The 26722-nt window shown below is 34.2% G+C and overlaps 1 protein-coding gene across 1 annotated transcript in view; it reads right to left on the bottom strand.

Annotated features, from left to right (window-relative positions):
• DOK6 (docking protein 6) overlaps positions 1-26722 on the bottom strand; it is a 268016-nt gene that overhangs the window by 89288 nt on the left and 152006 nt on the right. Inside the window, exon 4 of the mRNA XM_029959396.1 lies at positions 7911-8030. Within this exon, the coding sequence (XP_029815256.1) occupies positions 7911-8030 (120 nt within the window). The remainder of the gene's footprint in view (positions 1-7910; positions 8031-26722) is intronic.

Raw genomic sequence — 26722 nt, 5'->3', positions numbered from 1 at the left:
TTGGTTAAGGAAGTAGTGAAAGCAGGGAACTGCTGGGTGAGCAGTAAAAATTGCTGCCCTGCATAGATATAAGTAAACTTGTCATCCCCAATGTTGTTCTGTTTCAGTCAATTTAATTTTGTCTTATTAATGACTCCCCAGTTGATCCATTCAGTCACAACCTCTTCTCCCAGGCCCTAGTTCTCATTAGTCATACTAATGGGTGTGTTAGCCCTAAAAGTTTCATTTTATGATTAAGGTCCCAAATGTGAAAGTCCAAACATTGTGTAAAAGTCTTCTGACACACAGATCAAATAGATTAGCAGAAGCTGCTGAGGTCACTGAAAAGAATTTCTCCCAACCCTCAGAGGAGTTCATGGGGCAGAGGTCTAATGTAATGCCTACTAAAGTAAATAGAAAGACTCACACATGGGAATATGGGCTGATGACCACATTGGGAAGGGAATAGTAAAGAAAACATAACTTATACTTGCACTGGAATTATATATATCTATATATAAATGTCCTTTCAATATTCATATTATTGCTACTTCCCTGCTCTATTTGAAAGAAAGATGCAGGTGACTGACATGTAAGATGTTTCTCTCTTACATTACATGAAATAACACAATGTATCTATGGGGGAATGGGGCTACTATGTGAGAATGAAAATCTTTCCCTTTCCCTTTCCCTATCTTCAGTGACAGACTGTCTCTGACAGCAGATAAAATTAAAAGGTACAATTATTTTCTGAAGTAAACATTAAATTGTTGTGTTGAAGGCACAGAACATTTCAGCTTGGTTTAGATGTTACCAGGATACTCATGAAATGCTCAACTTCTCTGAAGTATTTCAGGATATTATTGCATGAAGGGTAGTCAGGACATATGGTATCCTCAAACTGTCAGGAGACATTTGCTGACTTTGCATGGGAGCTCAGTGTCTCAGGTGAGATATCATGGATTAAAGGAAGTATGTCTGATTAAAGTGAACATCAGCTGCAGGGCAAAATGTAGCACCCTTGGAACGTAATCAAATTGGCAAGAAAACCAAGGGTACAAATATATGTGCTGGACATGATTTGGGATGGATATATTCGCTTTTGGAACAAAAACTATACTTTTGAGTAGTGGGCAAATGAGGACAGGGAAAAGTGTAGATACTATTAAATGATTTTATTAATTAACATGCAGAGTCCAATTTTTCAACTTCAGAAAATATTTGAACAGGTATCTATTAGCTAATGGTAATACAGTCAATTCAATTTTTAGTGGTATGTTTTGCCCTTAAACTTATCCAGGCAAGTACAAATATTTATAGGCCAGATTTGGGAATCCCAGTTGAATTCTGACACCAGATCTTCTGAATGACATTCCATAGTTCATTTAGCTTTTCTGTGGTTCAGACACCATCTGCATATGAGTGGGATGAGATAATAAGAGTTCAGTGGATAACAAGACTAAGCAAATGAAGTTAGTGAGGGGCCCAGAAAGGAGGGAGATGGAAGAAACCAAGCAAGTAGATGTGATATTGCTGGACAAGGTAAGACTGAGACTGAGCAGGTGCAATTCCTCAGTATTCAGCACCCCTATCCTCCTACCTCCTCGAAAACTGGTGAGAACAAAGTTAAGGGACTGGGGGAGCCAGGATGAGAAAAAAATGCTGATATATTGCAACACTTATTATTCCACTCAATGTAACTGCTCTTTCCCATCTCTTTGAATAAGCAGAGCAATGTTTCATCATACACTTTGTACATGAAAAGGTGTTTAGCATTTGGGCTTTGGCAAGAATACAACACTTAACAATGTTTTCCAGGGCATAGGAGCATGAGAGTCTTTATTAAAATGAGCATATTGACTGAGATGGAGACTTGGCAGCAACTCCAAAATGCTATCAGCCTTCCTGCTGTACTGGGGAAGAAAAATCATCGAAACCCAGTGATCCTGGTTCTGCCATTTTATCACTGGATTCCTCTGCCTAAATCATTCCAGTTGGAAAATCGACCAGATGACATCGCAATCTTGTAATCCAGATGCTTGGTTTCATTTCAGTTTTAATGATTGGTAAAAAATTACTTATGGAAGGAGACAGTCTGGTTCGTGGGGTCTATATAAATAAGAACAGGCTTTAAAAGCAAATACTCAGTTTACACATGAAATAAACTCCTCCACCTATGACACTTCCACCTGTGGCTAATTTTCAGGTGGAAAGAGAACTTTAAGTCTTGAAGGCACAACACTTTGTGTTCATTCATATGTCAGATTTACTAGAATGTTTCACTTCTGCTGTACATGGTGAGGAACCAGGACTTCAGAAATAATTTTTTTCCTTTGATTAGAAATATTCTGCTTTGATTCCATTAAAAATGCATGAAAATGTTTATAAGCATCTCAATAAAAATATGAAGGCTACCATAGATAAATATTTTGAATTGTTTCAGTGATAAGCAGTAAGGTAGAGAAGAATGTGAAGTCTTACTGGATTAACCAGCCATTTAAACTGTAAACACCTTAGATTTTCTGAATAAAGCTGTCTGTGTTTCATTTATTTGAAAAATGAACAAACAAATCCAATGTATGAAAACGGATTAAGGATAACAGAAGACGAATCAAAATCATTCAAAGTGTTTTTATGTATTAAATTACAGAGATTCTACAGACCCTAGAAAATGCCCTAAAACAAGTCAGCTCTGTGAATGTAATTATGAAGTCTCTGTGCTTTGGCTATATTTTATAATCTCAATATGTAGCACAAAGAAATAACTCATAATCCTCTTCTGAGGATTCGAGGATGTTGTTCACTAAGAAAAGCTACATTTTTGCTAACAAGAATTAAGGAGTTTCTTGCAATTAAAATCCAGGAAGAAAGACTGGTACTCCTGTGTAATGTTTTTAAATAAAAAAAAGAAGGCAAAACCAAAGTTATGAAAGAAGAAAAACATTACAAAGGAAATAATTTTATGGGATATTAATTTAAATATTAGACAGGGAGGAAAAGCAAAAAAACCAATTATCTTTTAAACTCTTTCAGACTTTTAAAATCAAAATTAGCTTTATAATGCAGTAAAATTTAAAAAAAAATCAAAAAACCCAAAACATGTAATAGAAAAGCATCATATTGATATCAGAGATATGATAAGTAACAATAAACTAACTGTAGCAGTAAAAGATGGATCTGGCCTTGTCTTCAGTTTAAAAATTTGCATTTTACCATTTACCCATTTTCTTCAGGTTTTAAATCAGGTTTACAAGTACAGTTTAATAGAATATGATTTAGCACAAGTATTCAGCTCTGTTAGTGCTATTATTTAGTGTTCAAAATAGACAGGAATAGAGTCTTCACAAAACAGAAGCACCTACTCCTAAAGAGTGAATTTATCAATAGTCTACACATAATGCTTTTTTTAACCAATATTGTCTTGAATATTCTGGTTTCTTTTTCACAGTAAATATAGTCTGTCATTGTATACTGTCCATTTGGAAGCCTTCTTAGAAATTGCTTCCTTTTATAGAGAATGAAAACAATGACACATTGGAAGCAGTGAGCATGGACAAATTCTAGATATGATGTCACCTGGGAAGATAAAAATTTTTAAAAACCCAAACATTTGTTTTTGTCATTACATTTTGGAATATATTGGAAATGCTTCCAAATTCACTGAGAGCTGAAAAGGAAGCTTCCAATTCCCCTAAACAAAGTCAGTACTCTACATTAACAATTTCTTTGCTTAGCAGCAGCTTGAGAAACCTAAGGATTATGAAATGTGTATGTAGGTATCACAGGATATTGCTTAGAAGTCAACAGTGTTATAAGACCCAACTTAGCCCAGATTTTCTTTCCTGGAGTTATAACTCTGTACTATTATTTGTCTTATCATTTCATATACAGCTTCACTGCTGTTATACTGAAATATCTGAATAGGATCAGGAGGTGAGGCCTTTACTGATTTTGCTATCATACTGTATTTTAATTCTTTAGCAAATAATCCAAATGGACATACCTAAGCACTAAGAAACTGTGTTTGGTGTGAAAAGAAGTTTAAAAAGAAACAAGGTTGCTCCTTTAGGACTGAGGAACACATACTAGTCTCTTAGATTTGCAGGAGAGATGGTTGGACAGCAACAGAAACTTCATTTTACATCTCACTTTTATTGGAAGCTGCGTATCATTCTAAACTAAGCAGCCATTAGTTGTGAGCCTTAAATTTAAAAAGAAAACCACCTAAGGGTAATTTTCTGCATTGGAGTTTACACAGCAAGACTTATGGTAATACTTCTTGAAAATAATAAAGGAGGTAAAATCCAGCAAGAAGCTTTTTGTTACTGATGTGCTTTGCACAAGAATTGCTTATATGTCTTGTCTCTACTTCCTACAAGACATAGTAGCTAGAGCTCTCTGCTGTAAGCAGTGCTGCTTTACAGGTTGCCTCTTTTTGTTGTCAACACTGCAGAATTGCTTGGTGCTGGAAGGCCAAGCAACACTGCAACTAAAGTAAAACAGATCTCACTAGCACTTACTGAACAACTCAGAACTATAAAAAATATGGGTTTTTGCAAATCATATTGTTGCATTCCTATCACAGAGAATCAGGTGTCTTCCCTTCTGAAATCTAAAGTTCATCTCAGGAGAACCTCGAGTGAGAGCGGGACAATAAACAGGCTCAGATGTAATAAAAAGAGGTATTAAACAAATGATAGAAAACATGTATTTTCCTTGCCAAGTATTTTCTGAAATGTGATTCCTTGAGTATAAAAAAAATATAAGAAGAATGTAGCAATTTTAATGGTCCCAGGGCATACATAACAACAATTAAGAAAATTATTTCTAATGTTGCAAACTGAGGGTAGCGCCCTCAGTGGTCACATACAAAAACTAAACCACAGACTTACAGAATGGAAAGTTGTTGTTTGTTTTTTTCAAGAGAGAGTCAGTTTACCTGATCCATTCAGTGAATATCTTTACACCATGCAAATGTCCTTTAAGGACAAGAATGGGCAAGTTGTTGAACAGATGAACATTGCATATTAAAAATATTATTGCTTGGAAAATGCAAAGCAGCTCATGAAAATCCCACCTTATTAGGCTAGTTCTTCTATGACCAAGGAAGTATCTTTATTAAATTTTAAGCATTTCAGAAACTCTTTAGGGCAAAGTAACCATTTAAAAAAACCTCAGTGGAATGAGATACAATTAATGGTTAATACATCTGTTGTTGTGGGATTAATGGTATTAACACTTGTCATATCCTGGAGATATCAACAGTATAACACCATTATTCAATTTCTCTTAGCTTTTAAAAGTGTAAAAACATAAATTTATCTAAAATTGAAAAACCACTGACATTATAATGTTTATTACAAACTGTGGTCTTGCTCAGATATCAAGAGACATCTTTTGTTCAGTGACTTGAAAGAAAGCCCTTGTACAGTTCAGGCAACAGAACTTTTGTGAAACTAGATGCTGAGGCTTTGAGGTTGTATTACAGGTTTTACAAACTGTATTCTCACATCTCTGTTTCAAATAAACATCAATAAATTGACTAACTCAAGAGGAATTCTATGAAGTTGTCATACTTGCAATATATTTAGAAATAATGACATTCAAAGGTACTATACCAGTGTATAGTTTTTATTTAACACAAAAAGATAAAATTATTCAGACAGTGACACAGCTTCCACTTTCACAATGAGCAAAATTTTAGATGCTTCATACACATAGCCACTTTTCATGAATTTCCAATTCAAAAATTAACTTTGGCCTTTCAGTTTCAGGTCAACAAAAGATCAGTAAACTTTTAAAATGTTTTTAGGTATCTTTTGAACTACAATGTTTGATAGCATGTGCGTAAGAGCTATAATATGGGGAAAATGTGTAAGAAAATAAACTAAAAATTTGAATTTTTTATAACCCACCAGACGATTCCACCCTACAACTACTCACCTTTTCAATACCACTGTCATATGGGGAATGATACCGCCAGGTTTGCAGAATAAGATAACAAGTATAAACTGAAGTCATGGTTCCACTCAACCAATTTTACTAAAGGAATCTGTTACAGAAATTTGATTGCAACTGCAGGTTCTTACAGCCAGATAAATGAACAAAATGGTAGACCTCATACCAATAGTAAGAATCTCTGTACTTTTCCCTCCTTCCAAGTTGATTAAAAGACACTCAAAACAGAATTTGCTTTGCTTCTGAACAAGACAACTTTGAATATTAAGCATGTTTATTAAAATGCAAAGTTGTGCATCAAGGGGATGAGGGAAGGATGCGGAGAGGTGTCAGAATTATTTGTCTGAGATACTGTAACTAATGATTTAGTAGAGCATGATTGTCAAATATTGGATTATATGTATTCAGTCACTTGTTTTAAAAGAATACAGCTAATGATACCCTCCATGCATTATTATTCATGTGATTTGTACAACAAATACATGCTTTGCCTCTTTGTTTCCTTTCATTTATTTACTTAGAACAATAAAGATGCTAATTATGTTCATATATGCTGGTTGGTAGCACTGCAATTAATTTCTAGACTAAGGCAATTGAATCAAGACTAGTTCATACAACAGACCTTATCTATGTTGCCTGGAGGTCACGCGTGTGTAACTGGATCTCTTTCAAGAACATGGTAAAATGTAATATTTTCCATCTATGTCCAAAAGCTGCTGGATGGTACATGAATGTACTGCATGAAGAGTTTGAGGAATTTCACGATATTTTTCTGCTCACATCACAGACTTTTGGTTTGATTTATTTCCTATCACATTTGTGAAGGAGCTCCCTCTGCTCACATAAGTTCTCTCTTCAATAGCACACATTGAGTTTTATACCTACGGCCTATGAACATACAGCAGATGGGATGCTTTGAGTGGTGTCTGATCATTATCACTTTCCTACAACATTAGTAGCTTTCCCTTTGTTAAGTAGTTTGAGACTACAAATTGAATTCTGTGTCTCATAACAGGCAAATAATTTTACAAATATTTGAACTTCTTATAAATCACATTTCAACGTATCTGTTTTTTGACCAAAATCCCTTAAAGATTTCTGTATATTTTGTGCTATATGCTATAAGGTTCAGAGAAATTAATACAATATAATCAATATAATGCCATTCATTCTATAATTTAATTATGTAATTTTGTTTATAATGATAGTTGGCTTGATGTTTTATGACCATTGAAGCAGTGTGTGTTATTACTTTGTTGAAAGCTATTGCATCTTATAAAAGCATCAAGACAGTAATAATCATTGAGAGCTGTAATTTAGGGAGGAATAAATGAGCACATTTTGTGTTGCCCTCGTATTCATTAATAGGAATTAAATGACAGGATAATCACAGATTTTCTTTTGTTATTGCATATTCCACCCACTAGCATTCTTCCTGTGCATGTGTCTAATCCAAATAGCCCTTAGATGAAGATTTAAACCTCAGGCTTAGTGCTGACTAGCATCTGTCATTGCCCTTTTCACCCATATTTGACAACATTTAGATGATCCTGTCTTCAATATTCAAGACAGGTGTGAATTTAAAGCAAATATGTGTTTTGCAGGCCAAATTGGTGTTAATATGTTCATCATTGTCTTTAAGAGGTTGCAGAACAAGAGCTGCTGTTTTATTCCTCTGCACAGAGGCCATAATTTCCAGAACCAGAAGGGTCATGGTCATTATTTCCCATGACAGGAAAATGAGATCACTATGAAGACATGAATTCATTCTACATATACTATTTGGCATGAAATTTATTTATCCTTATTTGTAGAAATAAACAGGTTTAAGCTTCAAAAACACATCCAAATGTTTAGTTACTAATGATGTGCTTCTAGATAATAGCAAAAGTCCCCACGACAACAAACAAAAGCAAAGATAACATGGGACATCACCTAAGAACCGATCTAGGAGCAAATACAAAGTTACTTACCATTTTGTTCTCTCTGAACTCCAGCAGCAAGCAAATCTGGTTCCCCAAGACTTATATCATTGAGCCTGGCTCCTAGACACTCCATGCAAAGATGTTTGCACCACTCCTCTGCCTCTAGTTCTGGGCAAACAGAAAAAAAAGTTGTTCATATTGACATTTTACCAAAAAAAATATGAAGTTAAAAGTATAAAGCGTATCCTACTGATACGTTTTATGACAGTATGCTTGTGTTGAAACATAAGTCACTAGTGTAAAGTTCCACATGAATTTCTTTGCCTTGATTTATGAAGTTTTAAAAAGGGTTTAACACTAATAGGACTGTATCTTCCATTCTCAAATTTGAGGATAGGAGGTCAAGTTGACAAAGAAGAGGAATAATGAATTTTTAAGGCTGTATATTTCTACTAGGCTTTCTTGAAAGAAAAAATGCAATTTAGAAAAACTTTGGATCTTATAGCTGAAATATTCTTTACTGCTTTTTAGGTGAGTTTGAACTATTAAAGCACTTTCTATTTCTAAAGGTGCTAAAGCATTTTTCTGGGAGCAAAGAACAAGTAATAAAATTATCTTCAAATGCTAAACTTCCATCTCTGCTGTAGTGAATGTCTGTGTCTGGCAAGTTAGTCTGAATAATTAATTTCTTCAGCTCTGTTCAACTTCTTTTGGTCTCAGAGCAATTTGGGCATTAATTGAAATGTTTATATGAAGATTCAAAACCTCCCAGTCCTTTCTGAGTCCTCCATTGCATCCCATTGATGTACATCTGAGAGCTCTGTATCTGCCAGTCTACCAAGACGTAAAGAGTCCAAGGAGTAACTCCTACACATGCCACAACAGCCCCTCCATTCACCTCCAGCTTCATCCTTCTGCTTCCCAGACTTAATATCATGAAATCTCTGGCATTGGTCAAACAAGCAACATCTCAAGTTGGTGTTAAGACAGTGTGAAATCACAGCTAAGAAAAATCATGCAACTACCCTGACTGTCTTTTATTACAAGATAGGCTTCTCCTATCTTGTAATAAAAGATAGAAAACTTTCAGGAAAGCAAGCTTGGCACCAGGCAAGCATCCTCAGCATCCATGGTCCCAGTCAATCTATATCCAATCATCTTTAGGAGTGAGTGACTCCAGAAGTTAGAAATGTCTGTATTAAACTGCCACAGTCTTTTAACTCCTATTTTCGGGGACATCTGGAAAATACTTTTGTGACAATCTCTCCAACATAGTACTGAAATTTGGAGAGAGAAAAATACCGCATGCAAGCCCCAAAGCGTTTAGTGATGATGACTCATTGTAATTAGTGAAAATTTATATCCAAGAAAAAACTGTTCTATGTCTAATTGGTACAGTCATCAAATTATTGCCTGGTTAGGCATAAATCTCACATGACAGAAACATTTGCTAGACAAGAAAGGGAGACTGGCATGCAATTCCAGGTCTCCAAGAACCTTTGGATACCCTCCTTTGTTCAGGGTCTTGAATAATCCACAAACAGATTGTTCCTGATTTATTCTGGCTATCAGCTGCCTGAGTTCCCAGACAGACAGCTCAAATAATAGAGACTATTTGGGGATTTTTGATAGCCAAATGGGGTTGTTGTCACAAAAATCTGGGGGGACTTCTTCAGAGTGTTGTGGGAGAAGTGGTTTCTCTTAACCTTTCCTGCTTTTTTTCAGTCTTTGTCTCAGGACAAGAGTTGGTCTTCTCATAACATTCTCAGCTTCTTGTAGTAAGAGACAGAACATTCTGTCAGTAACATCCAGATGACATTTAACTTTGTATGTGAGAAGAAAATATTGAGGTAACAGCATACTGTTTTTTCAACACTTCTACAGATACAGCCTCCTTAATGGAAGTAGCAAATAGGTATATCTCTGCGTAGCAATAAAAATTTATGGCTTTTAAAATGAGCAAGATGAATTTGTTTAAAAACATTCTATTCATGCATGAAGAAATATCCCTTCTGTTTCCCCTTCCTCTCCTTCAGCCTTCGCTAGATATTCATGAGGTCTGTTGAACCAAAGCCATGCCTTACAAACCACACTCTCCCATGGAGAGGGTGTCATGCCAGGGAGATGACAGAACTGGACCCCAAGACATGCTACCATATTCTAACAGTGTGTGGAAGGGGCGTGGGGGCAGCACACCTGTACACAGGTAAGTTAAGCTGCTTCTGGGAGAGTTTGCACTGTGTTGCCCAACATCTGCTTCCAGCTACAGATAAACACAGGGCAATCATTGCAGAAAGCTGGTAGCACAAAGGAGACAGCGCAAATCTAGGCAAATACTCCCATGCTTCCTTCCCTTCTTTTCTGCCTAAGCTGTATCACAGAACATTATACATGTTGAAAGAATGCATGGTTTTATATAAAGCTTGCATTTTTTCCTGAACTGTGGTCAGGACATAACATTTTACGTATTTTACAAAATGCACATTTTATTACTTTTTTTCACCGTGCCTGGACCCAGACTGAAAGGGCATGTACTGAAAATGTAGAATGAGATGATGGTAAACAAACACTAAACTAACCTTTCAAATATTACAAATATCTAAGGAGAAAGTGAAACACTGGTATTTCCATAAATCCAGCCTAATATCAATGTATATTCAGAACAGGACTCTTATACAAAGGCAACAAGTTCTATTTATATGTATTCTCACATCACATTTCCAGTATATATTTTCAGAAACAAACAAACAAATGCATTGTTCTAGGAAGCTGCTTCTCGTGTGTGTCTCCTCAATCTGTCTGCATCTCTCTTTTTCAGCAACATCTAGATCTTGAAAGTTTGGACCCAGAAACTGCCTTTCAGAGTATTTGACTCTGGCAGTTTAATTTAAGCTGCTGCTGCTTTGCTGCCAAACATCAATGATTAGGCCCAGACTAGATCATTCTCCAACTGCCATACAGAAGAAACTTATCTTAGTATGAGCATTATAAGACCATGGCTATATTTTGCAAAGCGTAGGCTATAATATGCATTATACTGCTGTATAACTCAAAATTTCTATCTTACAAAAATGATCAACTTAATGCTACAGAAAATATAGTTTCAATGCAGAACTGAAATATCTTCCCACAGAACTGTGAGGATTTGTGTCTGCTGTCAGAAGAATCAACATTATCTACAAATGTGTCTAGAAGGTCAGGGGTGTGAAGGCAGTGTGTGAGTTAGTTTTGCCTAGTGCAGCCTGATAGCTATTGCTTACTTGCAGGGAATTGCCTTCAACCTTTTTCTTTACAGACACGTAGAATCTTCTTTAGAAGCAGATGAATTATCTTTCAAAGCCAAAGCCTTGTTTTTCCTTTCATCATATCCATCTTTAAAGCAATTCACTGTTCTTTTGTAAAAGATCTATAGAATGCTTTGTGTTTCTGGATAACAAATTAAATATTACCTATTATTTAAAAAAAATATTTATTATATGGTACATAAATGCATCGTTCATGGCAGCAATCTTTAAGAATGACAGGTACTATGTCACAAAACAGAGATATCACAGTTACTTCTTTATTTTGATTATATGCATATATTGAAACCGATGAAATATTACAGTGGGAGTAAGTCATAAAAAACTGTCAGGAAAATTTTTCTCTTTAATGCATGTAGATTAGATTTATTGGTGGTAATGCTGAGTTTTTAGTCATAACTGGTACTTGTCATTGAAAAATTTAGTTTCCTTTTAAGATAACTGAATTCCTGGGCCGAATGATAAATTGTAAAGTAAGTTCTCACAGCTATAAATAAAATCAAAATACTCGAATTTTTATCTTTACTGTTATTCTATTATAAAATGCTGCTATACAAATGTCATGAGGTGAGATAAAATGCAAAGAGATAGGAGACCTTAATTAGGCACTGTCTATTGCATAAGAAACATTACTTAGAACTGTAAACTTCTTACTCATCTTGTTGGCAATATTTTCCCCACAGTTAAACTGAGCTTCTAGGTCACACCTGAGGTTATATGTAATTTCTGCTTCAGTTCTCAGGTGATTAAACTGGCGCTGTACCTAGTCTGATCACTATATTGCAAATAGGTGATACCACAGGATGATAAGTGGGCTTGTTGATACAATAGCAATGATGAAATAATATTGACCAATGAAATATAGAAATATAAAATTTTCATAGTGAAAGTGTTCTTCTTCTACTTACAGTTTAAAACAGTTCATTATGCACAACTTACTCTACAGAGAGGAGCAGAGATACAGATATATGAACACATTTAAATTTACTGTCCTTAGAAATGCTCTAGATCTCTTTCTATCTGGCCTCTAGATCTCCAAGGCTAGAGGTGGGATGTTTTTTCAGACTCCTAACTTAAGAAGCATTTTGTGTGCGGACTTAACCAAATACCTTCTGAGTCTCGATAGCTTCATGTTCTTTCATATTTAACCTCTTGTGTTCACATGGCACAATCCTACAGGAGCCTTCCATCTCCCACCACAAGTTGCCAGAAGAATCAAATGCCTCCAGGTTGAGATAAAGCCCCAAAGAATTGACCCCTACTGAACCCCTGTTCAGTTCAGCTTCTGTCTCCTTGAGTAAGGCCATTTCCTGTTCTGCAAGGAATCTCCATTCCAGGAGATCTTTTTCATCATTATAACCAGCAATTTATTGTATTTTTAAAAAGAATGGTTCAATTTATATGCATCCCTTAAAGACAGACCTCTTCTCCTTCTCATGCTGCCCAGGTAAAGTGACGTGATCAATAATTTAAGTTGGAAATAGCGAGTGTACAATATTAGAGGGTGGCAACAAACACTGTCCTTGTGCAAATCAAAAAACCTCACTTTCAGTTTTGCCTGATGTCAAACTGTACAATTATAAAATGTTACATTTCTTCACTTCTGAAACATTTTTATGTATTTGCTGCACAAATGGTTTGACTCTTCTTCCCTCTAAACTACATTTATAAGAAATCCAAATCCAACTAAATATTCTTACTCTGGAAGAAACCAGAGAATCTTTTCTGTACAGATTAGTAGGACTTAGACCTGATATTTCCTACCAAGAAAGAAAGATGATGATGAAAGATGGGCCAATTTATCTCTTCTAGAAATCACTCAGGCTTAATTAGAAGTTTATAAGAAAAAAATATTATAAAATCCCCACAGGACTGATGTGCTGTTACACTGCATCACATACAATATATGCAGCAACTTTTTTTTTTTTTCGGTTGACTAACAAATAACACTATTGCCTGCAGGCATGTAATTTCTTATAAAAATCAATAATACCATAAAACATCTATCCTGTATCAGGATGTATATCATCCTTTGATGATTCAAACATAATTTTATTTTATAAATATTTAAAATCTGTTATTCTAGCCATGTCTCTCTTGCTTTGGGCACTTTTACTAAAGCACATCACACACAGTCAAACACAGATACAAATCAAAAGCAATGTGGCTATTTCTTATCTTTGTTCAGAGGAAGAGAGGGATAGAGCAACTGATTTATTAAAATTAGTTTTTTATTGACCACTTATATTTGAAGATATGACATATGGGACTCATATAGAATTTTTGATTGTGTTTCAAATAATACTACCTCAAAGGAAACTTTTTCGTATTTTTCTTGAACTGTGATTTTTGAATATTTTACCCAGAGTAAAGTGTCCTGTTATTATATAAGTGTAAACCATTGAACCAAAAGCCAAAGGAAAGTCATGAAAAAAATGACATATGCTGTTAAATTATATTAATTTACTGAAAATACTTTATATTCAAGCAGTGACAAAATATTTTAAAGGAATCCTGAACATATTCTTTGAAAAAGAAGTTGGTGAGTCATGTTCCCCCAAAATTTCTTGTCATTGCCACTTTTTTCTTTTAATACTATAAGACCCTTTCTTTTGAACTACTTCCAGCTACTAAAATCTATGCATATTTTTGACTATACCATTAGTTTAATGACATACTCATCTTTCTTCTGTATAATTTGAGCATTATAATTTTTTTGCTTAAGGAAATACTAAATAATGATGCAATCAAGCTGAATGAATAATTACAGAATATGAACACATATTCTGTAACTTTAACTCTTGGCATACTTTGCTAATGCACTTTTTTAACTGAGGGAAGATATGATCTAAGTATTATATAAAAAGAAACTTTCATTTCTTCATCATTTGCTATTTTAAACTTGAGTTGGCATAAGGACAGAACAGTCAATTACAAAAATTATCAAAAGGAATTTATTAGCTTTTAAAACTGATACTTCTGCCACACTTATTTGGAGATTCAAGATACATCAAGAACAGGGTTCTGATAATTTTAATTTGACTATGTACCTGTGTTTGCAAATAGCCAGCTGTACATGCCTGTAGTTACTGAGATAGATACTGATAATATCCTGTTTGTTTCTGCAAGTCTGATCAAAAGTTTCAGCTTGAATAACAAGCACCCAGCTACTAGTCTGTCTGTTGTCCTGTCAATAATATAAGCACATACAATGTTAAGTGAATCCTTTTGAAGGCAATAACAGTATTCAAAAAGATTTATCATATAGATGTTGCTGTCCATTAAACTATTTCCTTAAAATAGACTTTACTTGCATACAATATCTACTCTTATCCACGTTGCTCCTCCTTTCCAGTGTAAAATTGCAGCAAAAGAGCACCCTCCATTCAAATCCTAAAAGAAATGCCCCACAACATTGACTAGCAGTCCCTAACCAAAATTTAACCAGCAAGAAGGGAAGTTTCCGATATGAACTGTTGCTTTAGAATGCAGTTTTTGTACAGAAACAGAACTTAGATGACTTCTTTGAAAATAGAGAATGTATGGGGAAATGAAGAAAAATAAGCAGCAAAAACAAGAAAGCATTTTCCTTTGCTCAATACTACTACTAATGAAACTATAGGACGTTTCTTTTCTTTTTTTTTTTTTCTCCTTTAGGTAAATGGCAATTTCTGCTATTAAAAAAAAGTGAATATCACTTTAGTCAGTGATTAGTCCTACAGAAATGAATGATGCCATTCCAGGAAGAAAATGCTATTTAGTGAATAAATTAGTCCTTGAGGATATATATACAGGTATTCTTAAAAATCACATATTCTACTTCACACTGAGGACTAGTGACTCTCATTATACCACAAATGTTTGTCAAGTCTTGGTACGTCCAACAGATTAACAGTGAGCTGACAGAGTATCACTGCTCAAAAATATGCCTTGCAAAATTTCACTCTCAGTTCAAACTTTCTTCAAAGTGCAAAGTAAGAATTATGAAAACCTGCCTAAACACAGAAGAAGCATTTACATTATGTCTGAAACTAATGGGCCAGTTAAAAGAATCTGGCATGGGAATTAGACGGTTCCCTAGGATTATCAATCCATACCTGTTTCAACAGTTATTAATGTTAAATTGCAATTGCATGAAAGTAAAATAACCTGAGGCAGCTTGTCTGTAGCGGGAATGACATAAACACCATCAGTCAAGTGTCCAAAATGGGTCTGTCACCAGGAACATAACACACAGAGGATGCTATCACATCAACTTATGCAGTTACCTCATGATTGGCAGTCAGCATTTTTCTGTCTTAAAAATTGGCAGTATTTCAGATTTAGTCTACTCCCACAATATTTTTATTCCTCTTGGAAAAGTTATAGGGTTATTTCTTAAATGCATGGGAAATTTAATACCTTCTGTGTAAATCTGAAGCATTGCTCTCTCCTGTTGTCAAGCTTTTAAGTTACAGACTAGCAAGAGAATCTAATACCCCCCAAAAATAGAACAAATCCTAAGGTTCATTTCATTTGTCTTTTTCCTTTTTTTTTTTTTTTTATAATATGTTAAATATTCGGTCTTATCTTTGAACTATTGACAAATCTTGCCACTCGAAGATCAGAAATATTGTTAGATAAGATAAATAATTCTAAAAACATTATTTTCCTATAGAAAATCAAGGTGAAAAGGACTAATTTTAATACATGGAAGAAAAAATGCATACTGTATGCTTCATTGCTCTTATGCCTTTGAACACGTGACTTTCACTCCAGCCATCTGAATATCTTCTGCATTAAATCATAAGGAGTAGACAATGACTATCAGACTAGGATGTCTTTGTAATCTCCCTTTCTTCCTTTCTTTAGCTAGACATGCCTAATTAGAGCAAGACTTCAAGCTGTGAATACTTAGATTTATTCATGCATGGTTCTATAAACTATTTTCAAAAAAAAACCTTTTTCAAAATAAAAAAATCTCCTGAAAGAATAATTTTTTTCTTTCTGTGTTTCCATGGGACTCCTTGATACTACAAGAGGTAAAAAGAAAGATTTTGTGGCATTGGAAGTTTAAAGAAACTCATTCTGACTGAAATCACCTGTAAGATCATAATGCAGCATGTATTCCACTTGATTTTCAGTTGCATAAAACTTTACTCTCAGGCAGAACAAAGTATTAGCTAGAAATTACCCTGTGTCTTCTGCTTTATTCTTGCTGGATTTAATGTGGAGCTACTGAAAAAAAAAAGATCTTAAAAGTTCATAGTCTAGAGTTAGTATTTAAGAACATATAATTAGAAAAATCTTTCTCAAATTTCACATCTACAGAATTTAAACCCAAAGGGGATTATTTTTTCATTATCAATTCTTCCCATTTCTTCCTCTCCTTTTACACTTTTATATTTTATTCCCAGTATAAAGTGGATTCCTACACTTGATACATGTAAATATTACTTAAATTAGGAAATGTTTTATGAGAATAGACATTCTTTGAATGTCTATGAATATAGATGCTTTCCAATCAGGCAAAACCTCCTGTAAATAACTTTCCTAAAATAAAATTGTATCTAAAGTGTGCAATTTTAGATTCCTGGGTTTTAATATACACCACTGATTTCTCTACAACATGATCGTAAGAGACACATATGACCACCTGACAAGAGATAGCTGTTTGAAGCTGAAACTCAGAGTCCATACTTTCATTAAGTTAATAGGACATTTTTTTCTTTTTCTTTTTTAATTTAGTAGACTTCTAAGATTTGGAACAGTAAAACCATGTCCTTTGTTGAACCAGGAAAACAGCAAACATCCGTCTTCAATTATGTGTCATTTTCCTCCAAGAAAATAAGTTTCGATGAATGCAATCTTACAGAAAATACCAAGATTAAATCATTTGAAACTTCAAGAACTCTGCTGAATGATGGCTTAAGGCATGTCAACTGGAGACTCAATGATGAAAGATTGTTTTATTTCAAATCTTCCATCTTTATTTAGGGGTAAACAACTCATCGTGAGTTGTTTAAATTTAATATTTGAACCATATAGAGCAAGAACTGTGGCAAAAGATTAGGATTTAAGTTTGTAAATCAGAGGTGCTGATTACTGTGAGAAGCAGCATCTGAAGATGAAGCTGGTGATCAGTTGCCCACTAACAGCTTTCTTGTGAATTGATTTATAAGCACATACAGAACTAGAGGGCAGGGGATGGATGTCCTTTCCTTTATGGAAGAGCTGGAGTCACACACTAGTAAAGACTGGTCTTCTGTGTTCCTTACTGAGACTCCAGGTAAAAGATCCCAATCTCTCATGACTTAAGCTAAATTCAAATGCATGGCTTATATCTTATAATGGAGAGACCAATCTAGAAAACAAATTCTACAGAAAAATGAGTTTTTAACAGTAGGGATGAGAAAATTGATCACTGTCATTTAAAAAGGAGTTATTTAGCACCATCAGCACACTCAACTAATGGACAAAAGTACAATATATATGCTGGTATATGCTTTTCCTATTTTCTGCATTAATGATTTTAAATGAGAAGATGGATGACTTGGATATTGCTCTCCCTTCTGCTTTGAGTGGCTACTCCTAAGTTCCATGGCCTTAAAAAAATGCAAAAAAACCCTCTCTTGATTTTGTGATAAGTTAAGGTCACCAGGGGTTTATTAGGTAGTCATAAACAAATGAATAAAATATCAGGGGTTTTTTTCTTGATCACAGTGTTACAATGAGATCATAATAGCAACCAAATAATAAAAGGCAATTATATCTATAATTCTCTCTTTTTTTTTTCTTCCCGAATTGAGTAAGGACAGACAAACAATTATTATTCTTTACATTTTCACAATAATCCCTAAAATACGCCTTTGCAGAGAATCTTGATAACTTATAGAATTAATGAATCAGTTTCCATGTCCAAAACTAGTAGTGCAACATAGTAGATTGAAGCATGAATAAAAAAAATTTGTCATACAAGTGACAGTGAAATTTTGGAGAAGTAGTGCTTTACTGAGCTAGAAAGAGAGAAACCTTTTTTGTTTATGCCAGAAAAATTGACATCTTCATTTACTGCCTTGATTTGATCCTTCATGAAGGCCAAAGTTTATATCAACAAATACATGTATAATGCTTATATGTACAAAGACCCAAATCTCAATGAAGGTTTTTACATATCCACTAATTAGAGTTATAAATTTGTAGTTTTTCAAGACCTCTATTAAAGAAAATATTTATTTCTTCAAAATTCATAATAATCTTCATCAGCATACATACAATTTTTTGACATTCTGTGAACAATTTGATTCACAAAGGAGGTTAAAATTATAGCTGTGACAACCTTAAAAAATACAATTATTTAAAACCTCATAATTCATGGGCTATCACTATTTTCTTAATTTAGCATGCACACAGTTACAAACTGCCTGTTAAGTAGTTCAACATAATCACATGCAGGAACATACAACTCTCCTTCCAACTTCTTCCTATTCACATTTTCCTCTACTATGATCATAAGTTTTAAAAAGAAACCCTTAGATATTAAGAAATTAAGCCTTTTTACTGAGATTGTTGTCTTACACTATTGATTTTTATTATACTCATGTCTACATTTTAACAAAAATGACACTTATTGATAGTATATAAATCCAAGGATATCTCCAGATATCAAGAAATGCATAGTGGGGCATTGCATTTGAAGGACTAGTTAACGAGAGAGAGGATTCTTAGAGTTTCTTCTAAGCTGGTTCTTAACCACAGTAAACTACATTTTCATCTAAATCATATTTCTATAGACAAATAATAAACATTTCCCAGAAAAAAGGTATGACTGTCGGTATGAAGTGCCATCTGAGAAGAAAACTAGTTATACTCAGTACACCATGGAACTATTGTTAGATAAACATAAAATAGAGAAGTTACATACATATCTGAATAATGCTGATTTCTACTGCTGATGAGTACTAACAGCAAGGGCAACATTTATTAACAGGAAAGTGTTGCTATATCTAGTGACATATGCTGGGAGCACTGCATCCTGTATCACATAGGTGTTGTGGACATTGTACTACACTTGAAAAAAGATTGGCACTGTCACTGAGTAGAAATATTTTGAAATTACATTGGTTTTTTGAGTTTCCTGCATTAATTCACTTCAATCACTAGAGAGAAGAGCAGAGATAAATGTCAGACTTCCTATTTAATTCCCTTCTTATTTTTTCAGTGAGGTGATTGCACGCTACAGCAAGGTTTAGGCTAACCTCCTTACGCATTCAAGCAAACTTACCATGGTAATATTGTTGAAGTTTAGAATATAAAGCAGAAGCTACACAGTAAGACATTTTGTCATTCTTACTGGAATAATGTTTATAGGTACATACCTAACATGTATCTGTCTTGTCTAGACCAGTTAGCTTAATTATCTAGCTGCTTATCCATTAGTACATTCAAATCTTCTTTCATTTTACATTTATTATATTCATTTTATATGCTCACAGCAAGTTCTATAATTTCATTATTTCAGTTTCAAGGTCCTGTCAAAATTATCAGTAACAGATGTAATATTGATTTAATGTTTTATTAATGGAATATAAACTTCAGATACAGGATTTTTTTCCTCTTGAAACTGAAACCAAATGCTAAGCTACTGAGAAGCTTGGCCAATGAATAACTTTCTAATGAGACAAACAAATCCATACTGTCACTGAGCAAGTACCATTCTGAAATGGAGTTGACTGTTTTCCAACAGCAGTTCAAAGAACTATCTTTGGGGGACACTTTACAAAGTACATCCCATTTATGAAACAGAGAAAATTTATATTAGTGAGCCATTGTTCTTACTTGGAAGTTAAATAGTCAGCTTGCTGATGGACTTGGTTCTGTTTTCCACTTCACTAATTCTAATCTACTAATTTTTTTTGTTAGCCAAAAGGCTTACAAATTTTCTTCTAAATTCAGGATTATTTTTATATATGTCTAGTTTAGGGGAAAAAAAAGATTCTTCATAATAGACCAGTTAATATGATTCCATAAAAAATAAAAATACTATCTATGTATTTTAACTTCAGAACTACAAACACTTTTAAGGAAAGGCTTAGTTTTAAAAACAAATAAGGAACTTGAGATTAGTTTTTCAACTTTGTCTTACATGATCCTAAAAATGCAGGCTAATCACTCTTTAATGCTACCCAATAAAGTGATAGTCTCATGAGAGTCACTAGAAATTTTATGTTGCTGCAAGCTTTCAAAAAGTTCATTGCAAAACTAAGTCCCAATACAGATACAATATGGAAAAAATAAGAAATGCCCCACATTTTCAAAATCTACAGTTTTACAGAAAGTAAATGGATCTAGTATTCTATCATTTAGAAGCAGACCAAGATTCCTCATAATTCTAATTAATGTAGAGATTTCAGTTCAAAGTAAGGCTATAATCTTCATAAGACATCAGAAGACTAGTACATGTCATATAGATTTTACTGAATACGAATCTTAAACCTCTAACACATGCCAGAACACTAAATGAATGCATTAATATACTTTGGAAGTATTTGCATTACTTTTGTGAACAGAATTGTTGATTCTGACTTCTCCATGACATGTATAAGAACTGAAATGAGTGATTGGTCAAGTTGAATTGAGAAAAAAACTCCATCTAAGACGAAGCAATCCTGAACTTGCTTGAAAGAATGTAGTGAACTGTCACAGTCAGTGATCATCAAAACCTATTGAACAGCACTGCAAATTTGATCCACCAAATACCTGTAAAATTCAAACCTAATATGATGTTTATTCTGCTTTCTGGAACATTTACAAATTGCTAAAAACTGAATCTAAAGCAAAATGCAAAAAAGTTCTCAAATAAGAACATAAATTTTCTCTATTTTTATATAAGCTGTTCATATCAATTCTAGCTGTTTCAGCAGGAGGGAGAAAATTAATATATTTGTCATCATTAACACCTTAATTTCACATTAATACATTATTTTCTAAGTTTGAAAACAAATAAAAATTGAGAAACAGAGTTAACTAAATGACTAAAAGCTAAAAGGTAACTTGCAGTCCACAGCTTCCCTCTACTGTTTTTTCCATTGATTAATTTCAGTTTTAACCTCACACTAACTAGCAAAGCAGATTTAGTAGCAATTGGAAGCAGTTGAAATTGCTTAAACCAAAACTTTAAAAGCAGCCATGCTTTAGGAAAGAAATTGGAAAAAAAACAAAGCTTTTTTAGAGTAAACAGGTTAATTTATCTGTATAGGTTATGAAAACATTGAATGAATGTACTTGAACTGCAATTACAGAGAATACATTCATATTTTCCTCCTTCATTGCAATCTTCACATAGAGAGGACTGTATTGCAATCAATGTCATAGTGATTTGAAGAAAAGCAGCGCAGTTTAGGGCACTGTTTAAAACCATGTTACTCTAAAACTACATAAAGAGGAGCAATGATTATGACTGATAAAGTTTTGTGTTTTTTTTTTTTTTTTAATTAAGCTTCTTTGGACATCTGAAGCACAATTTTCTTCTTGGTGTTAGACTGAATTTCCTTATTTAAAATAAGATCTCCAGTGAATTTAAAGCTGAACATTCCAAATTGACAGAAGAACTACTCAGACAGTAAAATTAACTCAGGAAATCATTTTCATATATTTACCAGGGAAAAGGCCAAGTCCTCTCTTTGAGAAATTTAATGCTGACTTGCTTGGAACTTTGACACAGGATCATCAGTTACTGTAAACAGGGGAATCTCAGCTGTCTGGGAGTACACTAGTTAGTAACTGAAATATCTGCTAATTGGTGTATTTGTGATTCATTTACATACCTACCATATCTGTTGTAGTCTTTTCAAATACACAGGAAAAGTGAAAAATTTCAATTATTGAAATATAGAATTATTATTACCTAAAATTTATTTACTTCTGTTCTTAAAGATATATCACAGTTCAATATTTTCTCATGAAATATTGGAAGAGAGATTAAAAAATCTGAGTGGGCCGTGACAATGCATGAAGTAACTTTGCTCTGCAGGTATAAAAGCTAGGGCAACTCAAGAAAGATCTCATAAGAACATGTAGTCAAGAGACACAAAAAATCTCAAATGAAATGCAAATATATAAGCTTTACCAATTACCCTCATTGCAGGGACCATTCTGAATGTTCAACAGCCCACTGGGCTGTGTTAATGCTTATAGCAATACTCATATTGGCAGTGGACTTGTAGCAACCTCTCAAAACATTATGAAGATGGATGGACAGTGAACATTAAATACTTATCTTTACTGCTTTGTTTTTCTTTGGCTTTTCTTGAACGTGCACAAATTTGCCCAAAATTTCCATGCCTATACTCTACATAAAGTGGAATATCCCATGCTGAATACCTGATCAATTATATATTAGTAGCACACAGAGCATTCTTGGCTGTTTTACACACACTACTCTTCTCAGCTTGTTTTCATTCAGTAATTAAAGTGTTTAAAGTCTTGAAACAGTTAACCTGCCAGCAGTCCCATGTACCGTCCACACCATAAGTAGCCAAATGTAATGCAAGCTGAGCAGTGACAGAGAATGAAAAATAGATTGGATGTTTCAGGTTTGGAGCAGTAAATTATCATGTTATTTGTTGAACCATCCCTAGGCTCAGCCAGCCATACATCATTTGTCAATACTCCAAACTCAATCTATAAATTAATGTCATGATTTTTGTGCTGTCACTAAATGTATGCTGTTCTCAGGAGAGGTCAGGAACTGCAGAAGTCATGTAATTTTACAGGATGATACATATTCACAAATCCCAGGGGATCTGATCTATATTCCATATAGATGATCAGAAGCCTTTTTATCTCAGCTGATACCTGGATTCAATTCCAGTGTTACCAAACTTGTGGAGAGTGAATAGGGTATTACACCAATACCAAAGGGAAAGGAAGTAGAAACTTGCCCAAACACAATAGGTATGAGTTAAGTAATTGTATCTTCTGTTATGTTTATAGAAATTTTAAGTGGGGAAAAATTATGAGAAAAAGGAAACACTCTAGAATTTCACCACCTATGTACTTCTCTGTTGGCATTTTAGTACTGAGTCATTAACGTACCATACCAGCACTCTCCAGAAGAGCAGATGAAAAGGATTAGGAGTTGCAGTGAGTGATAATCAAAGTAAACAGATATGCTAAAAAGCCAAGAGCCTTAGTATTACTATATATACTATATATACTAATACCTAGTATTACTACTTCCAAAGGAAGAAGGGAAGGAAGGAAGGAAGGAAGGAAGAAAGAAAGGAAGGAAGGAAGGAAAGAAAAAAAGAAAGAAAGAAAGGAAGGAAGGAAGGAAGGAAGGAAGGAAGGAAGGAAGAAAGGAAGAAAGAAAGAAAGAAAGAAAGAAAGAAAGAAAGAAAGAAAGAAAGAAAGAAAGAAAGAAAGAAAGAGAGAAAGAAAGAAAGAAAAAGAAAGAAAGAAAGAAAGAAAAAGAAAATGTTTTCAGGGTTTTTTGCTTCTCATTATCCTACTCTGTTACTAGGTAGCCCAAGTCAAGTCTGTTTTGCTTGTTTTGTTACTTCATGAACATTGTCCCCATCCTTAACTTGACTCATGAACTTCTCATTGTATGTCCCTGTCTTTCTGAGGAGAAGTGAGAGAGAAGCTTAGTGGAGACTTCTCAGCCAGCCAAGGTCAACTCACTACAACATAACTACATGTTCTCCATGTTCTAGATATGAATGTTGGAACCAGAGATAGTGCAGATTTCTTTTACCTAACAATAAAGTCTGAATATTGTCATTGAACATGCCTTGCCTCCTTGCAGATGTATCATGTTTCTTGGTAAGAGCAGGTGACCATTTTTCTATATTAACTCTACGGCAAACCAGATGAGAAGCATGGGTAATTTGCAGAGGTGTGATGCTTTCCTAACATAAAGCTGCACTATTTGCAGACTAGAAGTGGCTTGCAGTCAAGACTGGTTGTATCTAGGCATGAAGACATAACCAAAAAAATAATTCTTTATTGACTGTGCCCATCAAACACTGAAACTCTTTGCAGATGACATACCTTAACATGGTGCTAACTTTTCTGCACAGTTTTAAGGGATAAATCTCAAGGCACTGATGATTTGCTCCAAAATTTGCTATTCCTAGAGCTGACTGGGATTTTTCTGACTAAATGTAGGTGTATCAAGACCTAAATGCACTGTCAGAAATCAACCCATCTCACTGCCCGCCTTCCTGGTAGGCTGCTGAAGAATCCATGACTTCAGCATCAAGTGCAGTTGTATCATGCTGATGGGGGTCAGAAGGCCAAAAGATGGGAAGAATAACTACACTACAATAATCAGTCTCTGGAGTCTTGCCTGAATTTTGAAGGAAAACATCTTGTTTGAATTTCCTTCCTACAAGAACATTTTAAAAATCTATTTTTAAATTATGATCTTTAGAACACAGGAAGCAACAGATTTGAAACCATACAAATAGCCACTATTACCTTTGGTAGTGCTGGGTGCTAGAAAGTATCAGCCTAGGAAAGAAATTGAATCCATTTCTCCTGGGTTTACAAAAAACTACTTAAAACACCAAGTCTCATTCACTTCTCTTCCAAAGTACCTACCACAGCAGAGGTCCTTATAAGAAAATACTCAGTTAAAGACTCCCACATGCATAATGCTTGGGGCAGACTGACCAAGAAGGAAAAGACAGGCTTTTGTTCTAGTTTCAACAACATACTGCTATGCCATTTTCTTTTCAGTCTTAGTACTTCTGATATACTTTAGTTTCTTTTAATTATGTTCAAAAAAACCTAAACAGAATAGACACAACCTACCAGGAAACGGCATCAGGTTGCACCAGGTTTAGAATAGATATTATGAAAAATGTCTTCACTGGTGAAGAAATTTTCACCACTGAAATGGTGGTCAGGCACTGGAATAGGCTGCCCAAGAAAGTGCTGGAATCACCCTGCCTGGAAGTGTTCAAAAGAAATGTGGATGTGGCATTTAAGAATATGTTTCGTGGTGAATACACTGGTTCTGGGTTAATCACTGAACTCGATGATCTTAGAGGTCTTTCCCAGCCTTAATAATTCTATGATTCTAGGACTGATTTACATATATGCAATAATATACATATACACCTACAAATAGGTATAGCTTATACTTCCTTAGGACAGAGAGGTTTCCCAAGATGTACCAAACATTGTTCTGTACTTTTTGATAATTAAATTTGATTGGTTACAGTGGTCTAAATGCCAATCAGAACATCATTTCAAATGTGGTGGTTATTAAGGGTTCACTTCTATGATCTTCATCATAAAATCAAGGTAAGATGCCAAAGAACCTAAACAGCATGTGGAAAAATCAACCTTAAGTACAATGACAATGGTAGAAAGTCTTTTAGAAAATCCCCAAACTCTTACACTGTGGAGAGAAAAAAAGAAATTACTTTGCTTAGTATACAATGAAAAATACTTATCCTGATCTGTTCTACGAACACCAGAGTGTTTAGTAACATGGATGTTTAAAAAGTAATTTTAAAATGGAAACACTAAATTTGCTTGTAAATGTCACCCTTTTCAGGCACAATGTGTTGTTTCGTACCACGATTCCTGCATGTAAGAATGCATTAAAAAACAAACCTGGAGAGGGTTTGATTTCTGCATCATACAAAATATGCAGCAATTTGAATCAGCAGGGTTTTTTTCAAGAGGAAGAAGGCATGGATGTACTCCTGCTTCAGAAAATAGTTCATCTATTCTCAAGTACTATGGAAAGACAACTTTCTTATGTACAATATCTGTGATGAATAGCAAGGTATGGCTAAGGAATACAAGAATCTAGCAAGATCTGAAATAAGTGGATGAAGAGGAAGCAAAAGAAACATTTCTCTATTTTGCATTTACTTTTTTAAATATTTCATGCTTCTTACCAGTAATAGCAATTGCAAATCTATATTACAATCTCACACATGGATATTTTAGAGAAAGTAGATTCTATATCCATACATATACCTATAGTAAATATTTAATATGGAGAAAAGTCCTCCGTCTCAGATTTCTTTCCAGACTTTGGCACATTCATCTTTCATCCAGTTAATGAAGTTGCATTTCCTGTCCCTCTTCAGCAAACTGCTCATAACAACTAAAAATATGAGGAAATTTTATGTATAAAACTCATAAAGATTCTCTGACGTTTTCCAGTAATACTTTTATTATTGCACGTGAATGCCTTTTGGAAGTGTAGAGCAGGTCAATATTTTTAAAAAGAAGGTGTAGAGAGCATGAAAGCAGATAAAATAGGTAGTGCCTTATTGCCTTGCATTCCAATAAAATGTGTTTACTCCTTTTTATTTATTTATTTATTTATTAAAATAAGGAGTAGATATGGACTTTCACAGTTATAATATGATTAAATATTATTTTAACTTAATTTAATCAATTTATGGCGTGAGCTACATAAAGGATAACACAGTATCTCTCTATTTTTGTTTCACAGGACCAGAAGATATTTATGGCACAGTACTTTTACCACAACCCCTAAGAATGTCAAAATGAGATCAGAAAGAAATCTTGTTGTATAGAGATGCACAA

Source organism: Manacus vitellinus, unplaced genomic scaffold (genome assembly GCF_001715985.3).
Source record: "Manacus vitellinus isolate BGI_N305 unplaced genomic scaffold, ASM171598v3 scaffold_1_pilon, whole genome shotgun sequence".
Lineage (NCBI taxonomy): Eukaryota > Metazoa > Chordata > Aves > Passeriformes > Pipridae > Manacus > Manacus vitellinus.
Note: the sequence above shows the minus strand (reverse complement) of the source record. Positions and strands in the feature narration are given on the sequence as shown.